General features: G+C 39.7%; 1 protein-coding gene across 4 annotated transcripts in view; it reads right to left on the bottom strand.

Annotated features, from left to right (window-relative positions):
• Positions 1–13,024: 13,024 nt before the first annotated feature.
• CELSR1 (cadherin EGF LAG seven-pass G-type receptor 1) overlaps positions 13,025–16,865 on the bottom strand; it is a 256,449-nt gene continuing 252,608 nt past the window's right edge. For 3 of the 4 annotated variants that reach the window (XM_067564399.1, XM_067564403.1, XM_067564401.1), the window contains exon 35: positions 13,025–15,329. In XM_067564399.1, coding sequence (XP_067420500.1) covers positions 15,305–15,329 — 25 coding nt within the window. In that variant the 3' untranslated portion in view covers positions 13,025–15,304. The remainder of the gene's footprint in view (positions 15,330–16,865) is intronic. The other variant, XM_067564400.1, reaches the window with a different exon arrangement.

Below are 16,865 nucleotides of genomic sequence, written 5' to 3'. Positions count from 1 at the left end.
TCCATATTATTCTCCCAGCACGCACTTTGCAGGTGCTTTAAAGATTGCCACTGTATTTGTCTTCTAGCTTGCTATGTTCTACAAGTATGATGAGTGCTTTGGCAATGGAAAAATCATAAAGCTGAGCCCATCAGCATATGCTTTACAGCAGGGAAAAGGTAGAGAGAAGGATTCAAGGGCTATGTTAGAAGAGGAGATCCAGACTGGTGCATTTTTATATGTTTTTGTGGATTGAAAGATTTTGTGGAAATTGGAGTCTTATAATAATGAAAGCAATCACGTGCACATGCGCGCGTACACACTTTTTCTGAGGAGCCATAACTTTCAAGAGATGGATTAAGACAGCCCTGTGACAGGATTTGACTGATAGTACCTGAGAAGTTTTTAACAACAAACAGTTTTGATAGGGCTTCATTAAACTAGGTGGTGATTTATGTTAGTAAGAAACATCAAACAAGCATAAAAAATGATAGCATTCAAAAAAGTTGGCATGTTTGGATATGAGCGTTCATGGCAGTTTCAAGCTCAGCACTTTCTTGTTTTGAAAGTGGTGTTTTGTAAACAAAGTATTTAATATGTGTCTTTCTATTATAAATATGCTTTTTATGTACTACGCTGTTCTCAAAATGTATGTAACTGTCCACAACGTGAATAAACTGCTTTCCATCCTTGTGCTGTGACTACCTGTCCCATAGCAGAGAAAACATTGTTAGTACATTTGCATTATGTAATAAGACTATATATTTCCTAAACCTGTTCTACCTGTAGTAACAGCAACATATAAACTTATTTTAATTTTTAAAAAAAAATCATGCCTGAAACTCTAAACCTCTCTTTTATGTACAACAAACTATTTTTTTAAAAACAAGACATCTATCTATAAATAAAATGTATGTGTGATTCCTGTTAACTTGGTGTCTGGTGCATATGGATCGGGGAGAATAATGTATTATGTTTCTTATATTCTGATTCTGTGGTATCCATGAACTGTGAGCAGCAGGTATTTATTTGACAAAGTAGTATATTTACACTTGTTTGACTCTTAAATCAAAAGTAGTTGTGTTTTAAGATTTTACCATAATTTAGGTTTACAGATTTAATTATTTGAAAGTAAATGTGGTGGTACGTATAAAAATCTTATAGAGCTGATTAGCAGTGAAACATTGAGCTATTATTCATTTAAGAAAGTCTAAGTTTCTTGGGGAAGGGATGGTTTGTATTTTTGTGTCTTGTCAACATACTATGTGGTATACAATGTTTAAATAATACATAGAATTAATTTGCTAAGTATATTTAAACTTTTTATTCTCTTAACTTTTAAAGAGGCTCCATTAAAATTAACTTGATATTAAATTAATTTAGCATGATATCATGTGATGAGGGGGGAAAGCATGAATTGTGTTTTTCAAAAAAAAAAAACCCTGCTTGATCCAGTGACTTGGAACAAGCTACTGTATCTCATAGACCACCTAAGATGACTATATGACTCCTTAATTACAATGAGGCTCAACAGAAGCCAATTCTATAGTTAACACTATTGTATAAAGTAACTATCATTAACACCTGACCACACAGAAAGCAAGACTTTTCAGATGGCTGTAGATTCTCTCTTTCTTTTCTCCGGTTAAGGAGAGAGACTGGAAAACAGTAACACAAATGGGATTCTTTAACCAATGTAAAAAGCTGAAATTACATGTATCTGTCCTGCTACTTCACGTTCTATCTCCATAACCAGTTTAAGAGCTGTTATTCTCTGGTCTTAGTAACTGGAGGAAATAGAATTTTATTTTTCTTTTTAACAGTCAAAATGAATAAATAGCAAACTCCCTTTGCTAACTCCCACTTGCCAGTCTGTGGCTTTGCTAAGGACACTTGTGTTCAGGTGATGTGTGTGAAGCAAACAAACTGACCTTGCAGTAGGAATCTGCACAACTTGTCAGAATTATCAGTTATTTGGGGGGGGGGAAATAAAGCTGTTTGATTTGTGTGTGCACATCTAAACTAGTGCAGTATGAAAAATGTCTTTCCTTGGATAGCCAAATGGATAAGAATTGTATTATGAGAATTGCTTTTGACTTTGTGGCTTTGTTGTTCATCCTTATAGCTATGTATTCCTGTTAGTTTGGTCATTTTATTTCAGTAATGGATCCAGGTCATGATTTTTTTTTGTCTTTATCTAAACCTCTTCATCCCCAAAAATGTTAACTCTGCACAATGTGTGTAACTAGTTAATTGCTCAAGGTTTTTCTAATTTGATTTATGCAGTAAATGTGTAACAATCTGAACCCTTTAGAAAGCATGCAATCACCTTGATTTTATCTTTAAAGCCACCAGACCCTGGTCTTAGTCTATGGGCACTTTTAGGCCAGCCAGGAGGGTCCTCTAGCTCACTTTTTGTAAAGTTTATTGAGTTATCATTAGTGGTTTGACTCTGGGCTAATCAAGCAATAGTGGCTCTCTCAATACAGCATAAATGGAGTCAGACTCTGACCAGCTCCAAATAGCCACTACCTTCTGGGACACTAGTGGTAGAGAGTAGACCAAGGAAGCAGTGAGAGTTTCACTATGACAGCTGGATTGATTAGTCACAGTAAGTGAGGTCTCTGGCCAATTTTCTAAAATAGTAGCTTGTCAGACCCAAAGCTTTTTGGAACTGGCTAGCCAGCCACTTTTACTCATCATCTTTTTGAGTTGCTGCAGAAGGTTTAATCTTTAACATGCCAGCCATGTGTTTTACCAGGTACTCCCATTGCTCTTGCAAGAAAGTGTGTTTGAGGATGCCCCAGGAGCTGCTACTGATGAGGCAGAATGTTTAGTCAACTTCAGATAGCTGTTCTTTCACCGTGCTATCTATGCATGTGCCTGAGCATGAAGAGATTTGGGAACCATTTCTCATGATAAGGGAGTTTCATTGACTCTCTTTGGAAAAGGAAAAGATTATTGGCTGGCTGCATGTCTACTAGAGGCTAGATGTAGCAAGCACAGGAGGAAAATAATTTACAACTGCCCATTACCTGACTTGTGTGATAATCTCGCATAGTTGCATCTGAGACAGGTTTTTCAACTGTTGAACTGGGTCTTCCTGGTTTCCACCTCATTTGTCTGAAGTTGTCAAGGGAGTTGGCAGCCACTGTACTGAAGCCAATGCTACAATGCATGTTGGGCAGAAGATTGATGCCTGGTGCACATCTACACATGCAAGGCATTTTCTGTTTCTTTGAACCCACATTTGCCCAAGCTAAATAAAATTTAGCAGGGTTTGGACTATTAACATAGTGAACATTAGTTTAAATGGGGTAGGATCTGAAGCTAAAATGGGGAAGAACAAAGTAAGAATTACTAAGACAAGATAGATGTCTTCAAGTCAACAGGACTTGATGAAATACATCTGAGAATGCTTAAGGAACTGGCTGAACAGATCTCTAAGCCATTAGTGATCAATTTTGAGAACTTGTGAAGCATGGGAGAGATCCCAGAGGACTGGAAAAGGGCAAATATAGTACCTATCAATAAAAAGGGGAATATGGCCAACTCAGGGAACTACAGACCAGTCAGCTTAATTTTGGCACCTAATGGAGCATATAATCCAACAATCAATTTGTAAGCACCTAGAAGATAATAAAGTGGTAAGCATCAGTCAACATGGATTTGTCAAGAACAAATAATGTCAAGCCAACCTAATATCCTTCTCTGACAGGCGTAGTAAGCTTTATGGATGGGGGGAAACAGTAGATGTGATATAGCTTGACTTTAGTAAGGCTTTTGATACTATCTCACATGCCTTTCTCATAAACAAACTAGGGACATATAGCCAAGATGACCCTACTGTAAGGTGGCCACACAACTAGTTGGAAAACTGTGGTCATAGAGTAGTTATCAATGGTTCACAGTTAAGCTGGAAGGGTACATCAAGGGTCTGGTTCTATTCAACATTTTCACAAATGATTTAGATAATGGCATAGAAAGTACTCTTCTGACGTCTGTGTACAATACCAAGTTTTGGGAGGGGTTATAAGAGCTTTGGAGGACCGGATTAGAATTCAAAATCATCTTGACAAACTGGAGAAATGGTTTGAAATAGGATGAAATTTAATACAGACAAATGTGAAGTACTACACTTAGGAAGGAATAATCAATTGCACAAATACAAAATGAGAAATGACTGCCGAGGAAGCAGTACTGCAGAAAAGGACCTGGAGGGTTATAGTGGATCAAACTAACTATGAGTTAACAAGGTGCCCCCCACCCAAAAAAAAAAAAAAAAAAAAAAAAAAAGTGAACATCATTCTGGGATGTATTAGCAAGGGAGTTGTAAGCAAGACACAAGAAGTAATTCTTCCACTCAACTCAGCACTGATAAAGTGTCAACTGGAGTATTGGGGCCAGTCCTGGGCACCACACTTAAGGAAAGATGTGGACAAAATGGAGAAAGTCCAGAGGAGAGCATCAAAAATGATTAAATGTCTAGAAAATATGACCCACAAGAAAAGATTGAAAAAAACTGGCTTTGTTTAGTCTGGAGAAGGGAAGACTGAGGGGGGATATAACAGTCTTCAAGTATGTAAAAGGTTGTATAAAGAAGAGAGTTATAAACTCATCTCTTTAACACCTGAGGACAGGAAAAGAAGCACTTGGCTTAAATTGTAGCAAAGGATATTTAGGTGGGACATTAGGAAAAATCTTCCTAACTGTAAGGGTAGTTAATCACTGGAACAAATTACTTAAGGAAGCTGTGTTTTAAGAATAGGTTAGACCAATGGTTCTCAACTTATTTACCATTGTGGGCCATATATGCGGCTCTCTATGTTTTATATGGGCTGCATCTGCACAATACATATACTAGCTATATGGCCCTGAGGATGTCACATGGGCTGCAGCTGTGTGTTGATTGGACCAAAAGAGGCCTGCAGGCCATGGGTTGAGAACTACTGGGTGAGACAAACACCTGTCTGTGATGGTAGATAATACTTAGTCCTGCCTTAGTTCAGGGGACTGGACTAGATGACCTACTGAGGTCCCATCCAGTTCTGCATTTCTATGATTCTATGAATGAACCTGTAAAGAGAAAAGAAACTCAGCTGGTATTAGATGTGACCTATCACTCCTTATTTAGGTAAAATTTCTACTAACTTCAATAGGAGACTTACCTAAGAAAGTGGTGTAGGATCACCCTCCTACTTGTATTCCTGTTTCAGCATAGCATATGTGCTTTAGATAGATAGATAATTTTGAAAATCTCACCATATATTAATCTAAGTGATGTAGGAGCACAAGTTCCTCTGAAAGCCACTTAGAAACTTTTGAAAGTCAATGGACTCAGTGCTCCTAAATCAATCAGGCACGTTTGAAAATTCAACTTGTTTAGTGTTCTTCTAACTTAGTAAAACTTTAAAAAGTTTCTCTACTAGGGATTTACCTACCTCAGTGGCTGACAATGAGAACTCAGTGCTAAAATAAAGCAAGGCCAACTTCATTTACATGGGAGAAACAAATTCCAATTGTTAAGGAGTCTATGCTATTCAGCGAAGATGGTACTTATCAAACTTAAGCATAGCAATACTTACTTCATAAACTTGCCCTGAGATACTGACCATCTTGATTTAAAACATGACACACATTCACACTTTTTCTTTCACTGTAGATTTTTCTCAGGGCATGCACAGTTGCTGTGCACAATGGACCCTTGGCCTAGCTAGAGACACAACTACTACCTCTACTTCAGAGGAAGATAAAACACACACACACGCTGCTGTAAGCACAACTTGGACAGGCAGACACATGCCTTAAATATTGCTCAGTTTAACATTTTTTGCACAGCAGGCCAATTTGATTTTAATTTTCTTCTATTTTGACTTTCTTTTTAATTAAATGGAGGAAATGCAATTCATGAGATTGGGTGGATGTGTGGAACTGAAGACTCCAAACACATCTGAGGGAGATATTTGTATCATTTCACTTTTGTACCACATTTTAAATGTTTTTATATTTTATATTAAATGTTTATTAACATAAAAAGCACTATATATTACATAGCACTACCTTTGTTCCTGCCCATGAGCTAAAGGCTTTTGTTACCATACTCAACTATGATTCCAACATTTACTTCAGTTTCCCTAAGAAGAGCTCTGTCTTCAGTTCCTTATCCAGCTGGCAGTTCTCTTGGGTATACTTGGGTTGCTGAAATGCTTTCATGGCTTTTTTTTCCAAGTTCTGTGCTGCCTTTATGTAGCTGCTGCTGTGAACAATAGGACTATTGGCCACTTCTGTTTTATTCAAGAATGACTCGCATGAGTGCATTTCAGCACCAGTGACCTAAGCTGTTCTTGCTTGAACAAAAAGGCATATTTCCCCCCCACCATTTGTAAAGAAATCTGAACCTAGGCCTATTCTCAGCATCCAGCCATGTACTTTTCTAGCTTTCCTCTTGATCAGCTGATGATGTTACAATATATTACACCCTGTCCCATACACACGAAATAAACAGCCATTGGTAAAATAAACAATGTTCAGAGCTAAGGAGTGGTTTGATAGGCAACTACTCATCGCTCCTTGGGGCAGGAACCATGTCTTTTTTCCTGCTTCATACAGGAGTGGAGCCTACTGGAGGTGTTCGCATCGTTAATAACTTTTAACATTCAAAATACAAAACCATGACACTGCTTAGGTTGTTGCATCGTAAATGCGTAGCTCTTCTCGCTATCACTAGTTCTGCCACTGCATAAACAATCTAATAAATATAATGGTAAAAAAACATTTCAGTGGCTTTGTTTCCAAAATTCAATAGTATCAAAATACTAACAAGATAAACAAACAAAGACGTATGAAGAGGTACTCTAGAATGACAAAAAGCAACATGTTTTGGTAAATATTAGCTGAAGATGATATTCTTCAGTCAGTTACATTTGTAGGAAAAATGGTATTAGTTACTGTTCCACGCTAAAGAAACCCATCTAATATTTTACAACTGTATAAAGAGAGTGCCAGCATCTAGAAACGAGTTCTGCTTAACTTGGTGTTTCTTCTTCATGTGATCAGTTGATTTGATTTTAAACAAACAGACTAACTAGATCCAGACAGCACTGAACTGAGTACAATCCTTTGGTTTGTTGTAGATTTTTGTACACTAGGGAATATAGTCTAAAAATGGATTATAGAATACCATAATCACACAGGCCAAATCATCAGCGGAATTAAGCACTCATTGGCTTGCCTGAAGAACCAAACACTTTTCGCCCCATCAGCATCTTTCAGGACTTGATATACAGTTTTTATAAAACACTTTTAAAAACAATTAAACTCATTGTTTAGATCTAGCTGCATATTGCAGAGTGAATCACTAATGCTGTTGTAGCGAAAACATGTAGCTCTCAAATTTTTGCCCAAACTGTTTTCCAGTCAATAGAAAAATAGTCAGCAACTTGTCTTAAGTTGATTGTTTGACATACCCTTGCCAATTTAGAGGCAAGAGGTTAAAAGGCTCCTTGTACTTCCTTTGCAAAAAAATGCTGTTGCACAGATTTTATTTTGGTAGCAATTCAAATAAAGGCTGCTGCTCATACTTTGTAACTTTTCAGAATCTATCCCCCCCAAAAATAACTCTTTGCTATTACCCTATGTGAAAGAACTGTTTTGTTTGTTTGGTTTTTTTTTTTTTTTTGGCTCATCTATGGCCAAAGTTGATCTAAACAGTTAAATCTGTTAGTTCAAGAAAACATGGTGAGGAGAAAAGTTCCGGAGGGGTAGCCGTGTTAGTCCGTATATAGCAAAAACAACGAGCGTTCTGTAGCACCTTAAAGACTAACAAATTTCTGCAGGCATAAGCTTTCGTGGGCTTCAACCCACTTCGTCAGATGCATGAAATGAAAATCACAGACAAAGTGGGTTGCAGCACACGAAAGCTTATGCCCGCAGAAATTTGTTAGTCTTTAAGGTGCTACAGGACGCTCATTTTTTCATGGTGAGGAGGTGTGTCTGCTGGCTAGCTTCTGTCAGTAACAGTCTGTGAAAGTAGTCAATTTGCTTAGACTAAAATTTGAAGAGCCTGAATCTCATTTGTATTCTGACAGTGTAAATGAGACTCCAGCCCAAGATGTTACTATTTCACTTAAAAATAAACAATACAATACATTTTTTAAAAGGATAAGGTTTTCCTATAAGCTAAATTCTTTTGGTTTGTTTAGGGTTGATTTTTGGCAGAGTTAGGTTTTAAAACTTGTAAACCCCCCCCTTTCATTTCAATCCTGCGTCATTAAAATAAATGTTGTTTCTTTCACTGACTTCCCACTTTGCCAGTTTATTCCATGTGTTTCAGACAAATTTATTGACAAACTGGCCAGGTACTTAGAAATAATTCTGTTAAAAAATGCTAGCACATTCTCACAGGCCAGTGCTGGCCACATAAAATACGTGAACCAAAATACTTGCACCAGTGTACTAAAAAATCCCACATCTTAATTTTATTTAACTTTAAGGAATGGACAGTAATATTTATTATAATAAAAATGTCTTGCATGCTTTGGTTCATTAATGCGAGCCAAGCTAAGTTTGCTACACTAGGTATTCTGAAAACAGACCTTCCCCCCAATAAAAATGGCTACAAAACATGGTACAGTTTGGCTTGGCTGAACGTTTACTCAGAAGCAGCCCAGGACAAGCAAGTTATTGGTAGATACAATTTCTTCATCATCAATAGTGTAGGGAATACTTCTGTCTTACTTAAGAAAGGCCAGTGCAGCTCTCTGGTGCTGAAAATCATTCACTGGCATCTAAATCCTCAGGCCCGTATTCTGGTTTGACTCAGCCCTTTATCAGTCAAATTCCCACTGAAATCAGTGGGCATGGAAATCAAGAAAAAACAAAAAAAACAAAAACAGAGTAAGTGCATGGTTTTTAAAAGCATTTAGTTGCCTAAAGAGGTAGCTAGCTGCCTAATACAATTTTTCAGAAAGTGCGTAACTCATGACCTAAGTACCTAGGGATTTGCCCTTAGAGTTAAAGGGCCTGATTTTGCAACCCTTCCTCACATTGAATAGTACCTACACAGTACTGTACTGACATCAGGGCCACTCTGCTAATTTTATCAATTTGAATGGGATTACGTGGCTAAGGCACTCATCAGTAAATGTTGCGGAACTAGGCCCTAAATGGGTGTTTCTCCTGTCACGGACTGTAAGATATGGCCCTGTATCTTTATTCACTTTAGCCATGGACCTTATAGCACTTGCACATGCTCTAATACTGGCTTTTTGTTACCTGTTATTTTTCTAAAGAGCAAACAGAAGTGATTTTGTTAAACACAACCCATCAGTTACTTTTTTACCCCAAAAATCAATGCTATTTAAGATGCATTTAATGCTATTTAAAATCGCCAGGTTTTTTTCTTGAATCTAAAAGCCTCCTCCTCCAAATTTTTGTTACTTCAGTCTTGGTAACAAATCAAACCAGGACTTAAACCTTGTTCAGTACACATAAGAGTACAAACGCTTTCAAAGCAAGAGTATAAATGCTTTCCACAAACAGGCTTAGCAATAATATCTTTCACAAAGCAGAGCTGATGCTACTAGGCTATTTTTTGAAAGCGAGGTTTTCACAACTCTACAGATAGTACAGCACTTGTATCCAGTGCATATGTCCTGCTCCTTAATACTCATACTCCAAAGAAGCCTCACACAATAATCTTGGGAAAATGAAATTAAGACAATTTCTGTCAGCTTGTGCTCAGACATGTGAGCAGACACCTCTTTGTGTATCATGCCTTATAACTCCTTTCCAAATTCTATTTAGCACCTATGCTCTCCATAGAAAAAAGCCGGTTACTAACCTTCCGTAACTGTTCTTCACGATGTGTTGCTCACAATGTGTTGTGTGTGCGCCACATGCACCGGTGCCGGAGATTTTTCCCTCTGTGTTATCTGTAGGAATGGCTCTAGTTGTATACCGGCACATATGTGCGCCACTGCAGAGGGTGCTAGAGCTGGCCCTACAGCTACCACTGAGGGAAAACACTTCTCACCGGTGCATGTGGCACACGCACATACCTGACGTGCAATGGACATGAGCAAGCACTTGAAGAACTCTATTTACTTTCAATTTTGTGGTGAGGGGATGTAAGTCCATAGGAAATTTCTCACATGTGGAGTGTGAATGGTGGGTTTTGGGTCTGAACTGCTGTGTAGTGTTCTGAAATAGCGGGTCAGTAATTTGTGTTATCTGCCTTTACATAGGTTGTTGGTGTTGAACAAAGGGAATAATCCAAAATCTCATCAGCTTTTATAATTAACATTTGGTGTGGATGGCCAGCATGGTTATAATGGTGGAATGGAAACTAGTGCTGAACAGATGAGTTTTGAAAGGCTAGGATGTGCTGGCTATGGAGATGCTTTCTCACTCTAATAGAGACTCATTCGCCAACTACTTGGCAACCCTTCAGCTAGTATGCAAAAAGGGTGCAATCCCCTCTATCTGTACAGAGGCTGTGTATTTGAGCACTGTGCCTGTGTGTAATGTGGAGCATGTGATAAAGTAAAAGTCACACATCCCCACAACCCAGGGTTGAGTGTGGGGCTGCTATGCAGCCATCCAACTGCTACCATGCATGTCTCTATATCAATTGGATAGGTTGCTGGATCTGGGCAACCATTGATCAGTGCCCCCTTTGTCTGGCCTCTCCCTGCCTTTTGTGACAATGAGAACAAAATGTAGTTAGGACGGTGGGGCTCTCTGTCTGGGAGGAGATGGCTATTTGCTACTTTTGTTAAAGTAGGGTTTCCAGACATGGTCTAGAGGGGCCCTTTTATGGGGCTGTGTCTGTGAATCACAGCTGCAGCTTTATCCTATTTTTCAATCTCAAAATCAGGGAGTGGGGCTGGAAAGAAGTAAATCGTGGGCCAAGAGGCCCCTTATTACCTGCTTATTCTTCCATGTCTGAACTGGTCTCCTTCTTTCAGAGCTGGCTTCTGGGAGAATGAGAGGGTGGTGGGCATGGTGACCTGTAGCAGCAGTTGGGGCTATTAGCCTGGTGACCACAGAATGGTGATCTGCAGCAGGAGCTGGGGATGTTTGCCTGGATGGATGGCCATGGTGTCCCACAGAGGTAGCCTAGTACTTTCCCAGTCTTTCACAAATGGCTGGAAATTGCCATGCTTCGTATGTGATAGCTTCCCAGGATGCTAAAGGAGGGATACCAGCTTTAGGCATCCTCACTTCCACAGCGATCTTACTGGAAGAGTTTCCTCTAATGTTGACTGGGACAGGTGGCCTTCCTCCCCTGAGGTAAAAACTCCTTTCCCACTTCCCCTTCAATTTCTTTGCTCTTTGGCCCTGTGCTCCTGGTTCAGTGGGAGGCACTCAAGGATCACTCCAAGACATTTTGGGTGATTCGAGCTCTCTCTGTCCTGAAAGAAGCTGAGCTTCTCCTCCTGCTCCGGGGCCCACTCCAGGATCTCTTGAGGAGAGGGAAGGGGCTTAGAAATGACTCTCTGAGAAGACGGATGACCTGGGACAGCTTGCCCAGGACGGTGGGTCTCCCAGCCCTACCTCTCTCTATTGTAGAGGACCCCATGGGCCAGATGGGCCTTCATTTTCCCTGGCGGTCTCAGCCTGGGTTATTGGTAGGTAGGGAACACCTGGAGGGCCTGCTACAAGAGTGGAGCAAGGGCAGGGACCTGGGTGCGGCAGCCCCCTTATCGCACTCTCCAATGTCCATGCTGTGTCCGTCGGCAGCCCGAGGGGAGGGGAGAAGGCAGCTGAATTTGTTAGTGAGGGGAGGGGCTGTCGGTGCGGATCTGAGGCACTTAAGTGTGATCTGCCGAGTTGCCCTTCTATTGGCATTCCCCTTACAGTGAGGGGGAAAGGAGCTGTTTGGCACTGGCCTCTCCAGTCCTGCCTGTTTCTGCCTGGGGTGGGGTTGCGGGAGCAGAGGCAACACTGCGCGGATTGTGCTGTGATGACAGTGGGTGAAGCTGGAGTCCCAGGCCTTTCCTTTTGCCTTTGGCTTTCTCAGCCACAACGCCTCAGACGGGGACGCAGTACTCAGGGGAAAAACTCCCCACAAGTCAAATGCAGCCCTGGGACGCAGCTAGGCATTAGCCCCACTGTTAATCAGAGATTTGAAATGAGAGTGTGGAATTTCCCTCAGTAAAGCAGCAGGGAGGGGCCAGCTGAGCCACCGTGGCAACAAAGCAAATCTGGTGGGAACTTCAGGGGCAAGGCTTTCTGCTGCTGCCAGTTCTTTCCCCAAGCTGCAAGCAGGCTGAAGTACTTGTTGTGATGGATCTGCAGACCTCAGGCATGGTGACAAATTTATCTAACATTATATCTGATATCTCAGCACCTTGCGAAGGCATCCAGAATCACTGTTTGTAATTTTCTAGTAAGAAATCAGCTTACACTCGTTTGCTGTTTGGAATGTTCTAGAAGGAAGTACTACAGCAGATAAGTAAATGGGGGAGGGGGAAAAGTGTCAATGTAGGGGTTGTAACTGAAACCAAATGGTAAGATGCTCATACATGGTCAAACTCAATTGCTGCAATCTCTGGCCCTGACACAGGAAGCTCATCTGTCTGGACAGACCCAATGTGCTCGTGCAGAGCCCCACTCCATCATAGTAAGAAACTGCAATCTGTTAATCCATATTAGAAAGGCATCAGGTTTCAGGAAAGGACATCGTGGGAGATTCTGACATGTAGCATCCAGCTGGCAGATATGCCCAATGGCATATTCAAAATGAGGCTGGATGCTACAAGGTGATGTACAAGCTAACTTAGTAGGTGTTTCCCCTTCTCTAATTTCAATGCTCAGCAACCTTCCTCAGAAGCATAACCAAAGATTTAAAATCTCACAAACAGTTGCTACTTTAGTGCTAAACATTCTTAGAGTTTTTCAACCTTTCTGTTTCACAGAAGAGTGATCGCTACTTCTGTCTGCATTTTCAAACAACTCCTTTACAAACAATATGAAATGCTACTTAGAAGTTCCTCCATTTCTACTTCAATACTCCATGGGAAATAAACTTCCAGAGCAGGAATACAAATTTAAAATCTTAATTTATTCTCCTTTCATCTGTGCTGCAATTCCAGTGTTCTGCACATTAATAAATACACATTTGTTAAAAAACCTCCAGTGTCTAATCTGCCATAAAGTTTTAAAAAGTCATAAAAAATAGGTTTTAATTTTTCTGTCATTAATACAACTGACACATTTACTGAAACAGTTCTGATTGAAATAAAAACTAACTACATCTCACGGGGGCAAAATATACATACAAAATGATTAACGCTGGTTCTCCTGGGTGTCTAAGCACACAGTCAAGAGTGATATATACTTAAACATACAAAACTTTTTTCAATCAGAAAATTTCACACAGTACGTTGCATAATTTTTTTAAAGAGACAATATCCTTTCCCCTTTCCAAAGGCCTCAAGTAGATTTTAAAATGCATAAGGATATAATAAAACCAAGATTACTATATGCTTTTTTGTTATAGTTAATTTCCTGCATTTTATCCAGCCTGATGTATTGTTTCTGTTTATTCTCTCTCACATGCACATTCATACAAAGGAGCAGCTAATATCTTTCCAAAATGGTAGCTATGAAAAATTACTATAGCATGAAATACATAACACTAAGGAAAGGTAGATAACAAAAGTATCATTTGCACAAGTGGAATTCTGAGGACTCATTTTGAGTCATATATTCAAGCCAAAAGAAACTGGTAACAGAAACATTTCCCTAAATACTTATTGTGGACACAAAATATTTTTCACATTTTTTTTTTTTTTTTTTTTGTAAACACTGCAAAAAGATGAGGTTGGTAGCCACTACACACTTACAGTTGCTAAAATATGTTTAGTGAATACCAAACATGAAATCCTTTAATACTTGTGTTTGTTTTGCAAAACAACAAGATAGTCAGGAATTTCCCAAACAGTTAAGAAATGAAACACAGACATCCTTAAAGACTCATGTTTCTGCTCCGATTGGCAAAATGCTGACTCAGAATAAAAATAAAAAGTAAAACAAAGCAGTAAGCCTCACACAGTATTTGTGCAATGGGGGAACTGCACAAGTCCTCAGAACAAGACCCTGGTTTGTTGCTGAGTAGGAAAAATGTGATGAAAAGCTAAGTCAAAAGGTGAATAGCATGTAAATTACACAAACTTTATTTTAAATAGGGAAATATTGTAAACCAGAACTGATTTCTCGCGAAAAACTGTTTTGAAATCTTTGACTAGCTGAAGATACGATATCTTTTAGCTGTGCCATTTGATTTCTGTTCTTTTTAATGTAAGTACCAAATAAAAAAATATGGGAAAAGAGGCCAAAACACCTTAAAAATAAATGAACGTTTTTGTCAGTTTTAGTAGAGATTATAAAAATACACACTGTGTCCTTAAAATATTCCAGAATCTGGAAACAGAAACTTATAAATTATATTTATAAATTTAGATTAAACCTTTTCACTGTAGTATTTTAAAAACTGCATTGCATCTTAGGGTGGCTTTGATGCAAACATCAGTTACATTATCAAATGCCAAATTCAAGTACAATTGTGCAATTTTTAATATAAAAAATAATCAAAAGCTCTTTCCATTGATTTCCTAGTATCAAATGAAGAATATCAGTATAAATGTAAAATATACAAAGGAACTTTTCCTTCTTTAGAGTCACTATATAAAATTATCTACACATTTTTTATATTTATATATTTATATATATAAAGGACATTTTTTAAGACACTGTGTCCATCAAAGGCTGGTAAAGATGCTGGCATAGATACGGAAGGGCACTTGGTATGATAATCTTCTCTCTGGATTTGAGCAAGCTGAATGGTTCACACTGTAACAAAACAAGACCTCAGCCAGAGGCATCTTCTAGTGCTTTTCTTAAGGCTCATCATTTGACTTATTGTAGGTACACTGTAGTAAAGACAATTTGTTCTTCTTCTGTAAGTCATTAGTATGGGCTGCACACATGAGCAATTCCTGCAGCATTGCTGTGATTCTGTCAACACTTCTTATAGCCATTCATCCATCGTAATGGGTCCCTGTTATGTCTCCTTGCATTTTGGCACAGTTATATTCACACAGCCATTGAATGTACCACAATGTAGCTTTATCACGCATGTCTTGGGCACTATTTTTCATTTATGAGCAGCCAGAAGTCTGCCATAACATGTAACTGCACAGGAAGCAATAACATCCTCATCCTCGATATGCAGCATCGCCTGTGAAATCCGAGGTACCAAGGAAGTGACATCACAGCAAGTAGTCCCAGGATGCAAAAGTCATCACTATTTCCTGATGATTCAAATTGAAGTTTCATTACTGCCTCTGTTCATGAGAAGAAGTAATCATGCAGGCTTAGGGTTAAATAGAGACAGGCAACAATTCCAAGTGAGACTACCTATTCCATTTTAGTAAGTTATCATGCTTCACCAATGAAGTGCTTGTAAGTTAGAGACTGCTCTTGTTACAAAGGACAAAATAAGGCAGAAAATGTTATTTACAGGCGACGCAGAGAGAAATGCATTATGAGAGGAAGGCCTGTACAGTGCATGTAATTGGTTAATGTCTAGGAGGAGGCGTGCATTTCATAAACTACTGAAATCCTACAAGGTATTAGAAACTTTGCATTTCAAACAGGCTCATGCCATAGCTTATACATAAAAAGTACAAAGATGTAAAAATATATATATTTTCTTTAGCATTGTAGGCTGGCCAGCTATTCCCTGTGAGTGCATAATATTATCTGATAGCAGCAACTAGCTACTGCTAGTCAGTAATATTTAGGCTCATTGGCTAACTGGGGTACATTCCAATAGCCAACTTCCAAAGATCAGAGGGGAGATTTTCAGATGGAGCTTAGAGATATGTGCCCTCCGAGAGTGTGCAAACTGAACTGGTGGAGCTGGGCATGATGTCATGGTTAAGGCTGTGTCAGAGATTTCCTTATGACAATGAACAGAATTAGCACATTTATCATTATTGTTGTACTTAAAGGAAAACTAAACACATAAAATAAAGTTTGGCTAAAAAAGGAATGTACTGATACGTAGTTTTCATAACGTGAACTTTGAACATGTTATTAGATACGATTACGCATGAAACGAGGACTCCATGAATACCTGCTTTAGCAAAGTCTGTGCTGTACTTGGGATTAAAATTTAGCTTTAGTTCATAATGGCAAATATATGCACCAATTTCAACACAACAGATTTATTTCTGTCAACCATGTATACATGTTTTTAGGGACTGTAGTATTGGATGTCACTTTTCTCATCAGTCCCTGGACTTCCCTGAGAACTCTACTCATTTTCCCCCAGCACTGCTCCCTCCACCCTCAGCCAGGTCCAGCTCCTCATGCCTTTGACCTGGACTACCTGCTCCTTTCCCTCACACTGCTCCCAGCCCTCCTGAGACCCAGTTCCGCTGGGCACCTGCACCCTGATACTGCTCCTCAACTTTCTCCCACTGCTCTCAGCCTTCCTGGAACCCTGATACTTTGAACCCACCCACCAACTCCCCAGAACCCATCTCCCCTGCTCCCACTATCCCAGATCTCCTCACTCTCAACTGCCCAGAGCATCCACTCTTTGGCATCTGCCCCCTTGCCAGTGGCCACAGAGCTTCCTAGCTTTCCAGAGCTCCTGTCCCCTCTCCTTCCTCCCACTGCAGGCAGCCCTCATACTCTCGGCACGCACCCTTCCTCTGTCCCACTGGGCCCCTTCTCTCTATCTTCCTGGAGTTCCTGTCCTGCTCTGCCTCCTGATGCTCCTGCCTAGGGCTAGCCTACCCTGTCTGCATCAGTCTCCCCATAGCCTGTCCTCAACACTGGCCCTCCCTTCTCCCAAGAGCATCTGCTCAGCA

The sequence above is a fragment of the Emydura macquarii genome, unplaced genomic scaffold (genome assembly GCF_026122565.2).
Source record: "Emydura macquarii macquarii isolate MOO-44397 ecotype Brisbane River unplaced genomic scaffold, CSIRO-AGI_Emac_v2 contig_2636, whole genome shotgun sequence".
In the NCBI taxonomy this organism is placed as follows: Eukaryota; Metazoa; Chordata; order Testudines; family Chelidae; genus Emydura; species Emydura macquarii.
This window is presented reverse-complemented; position numbering and strand designations above follow the sequence as displayed.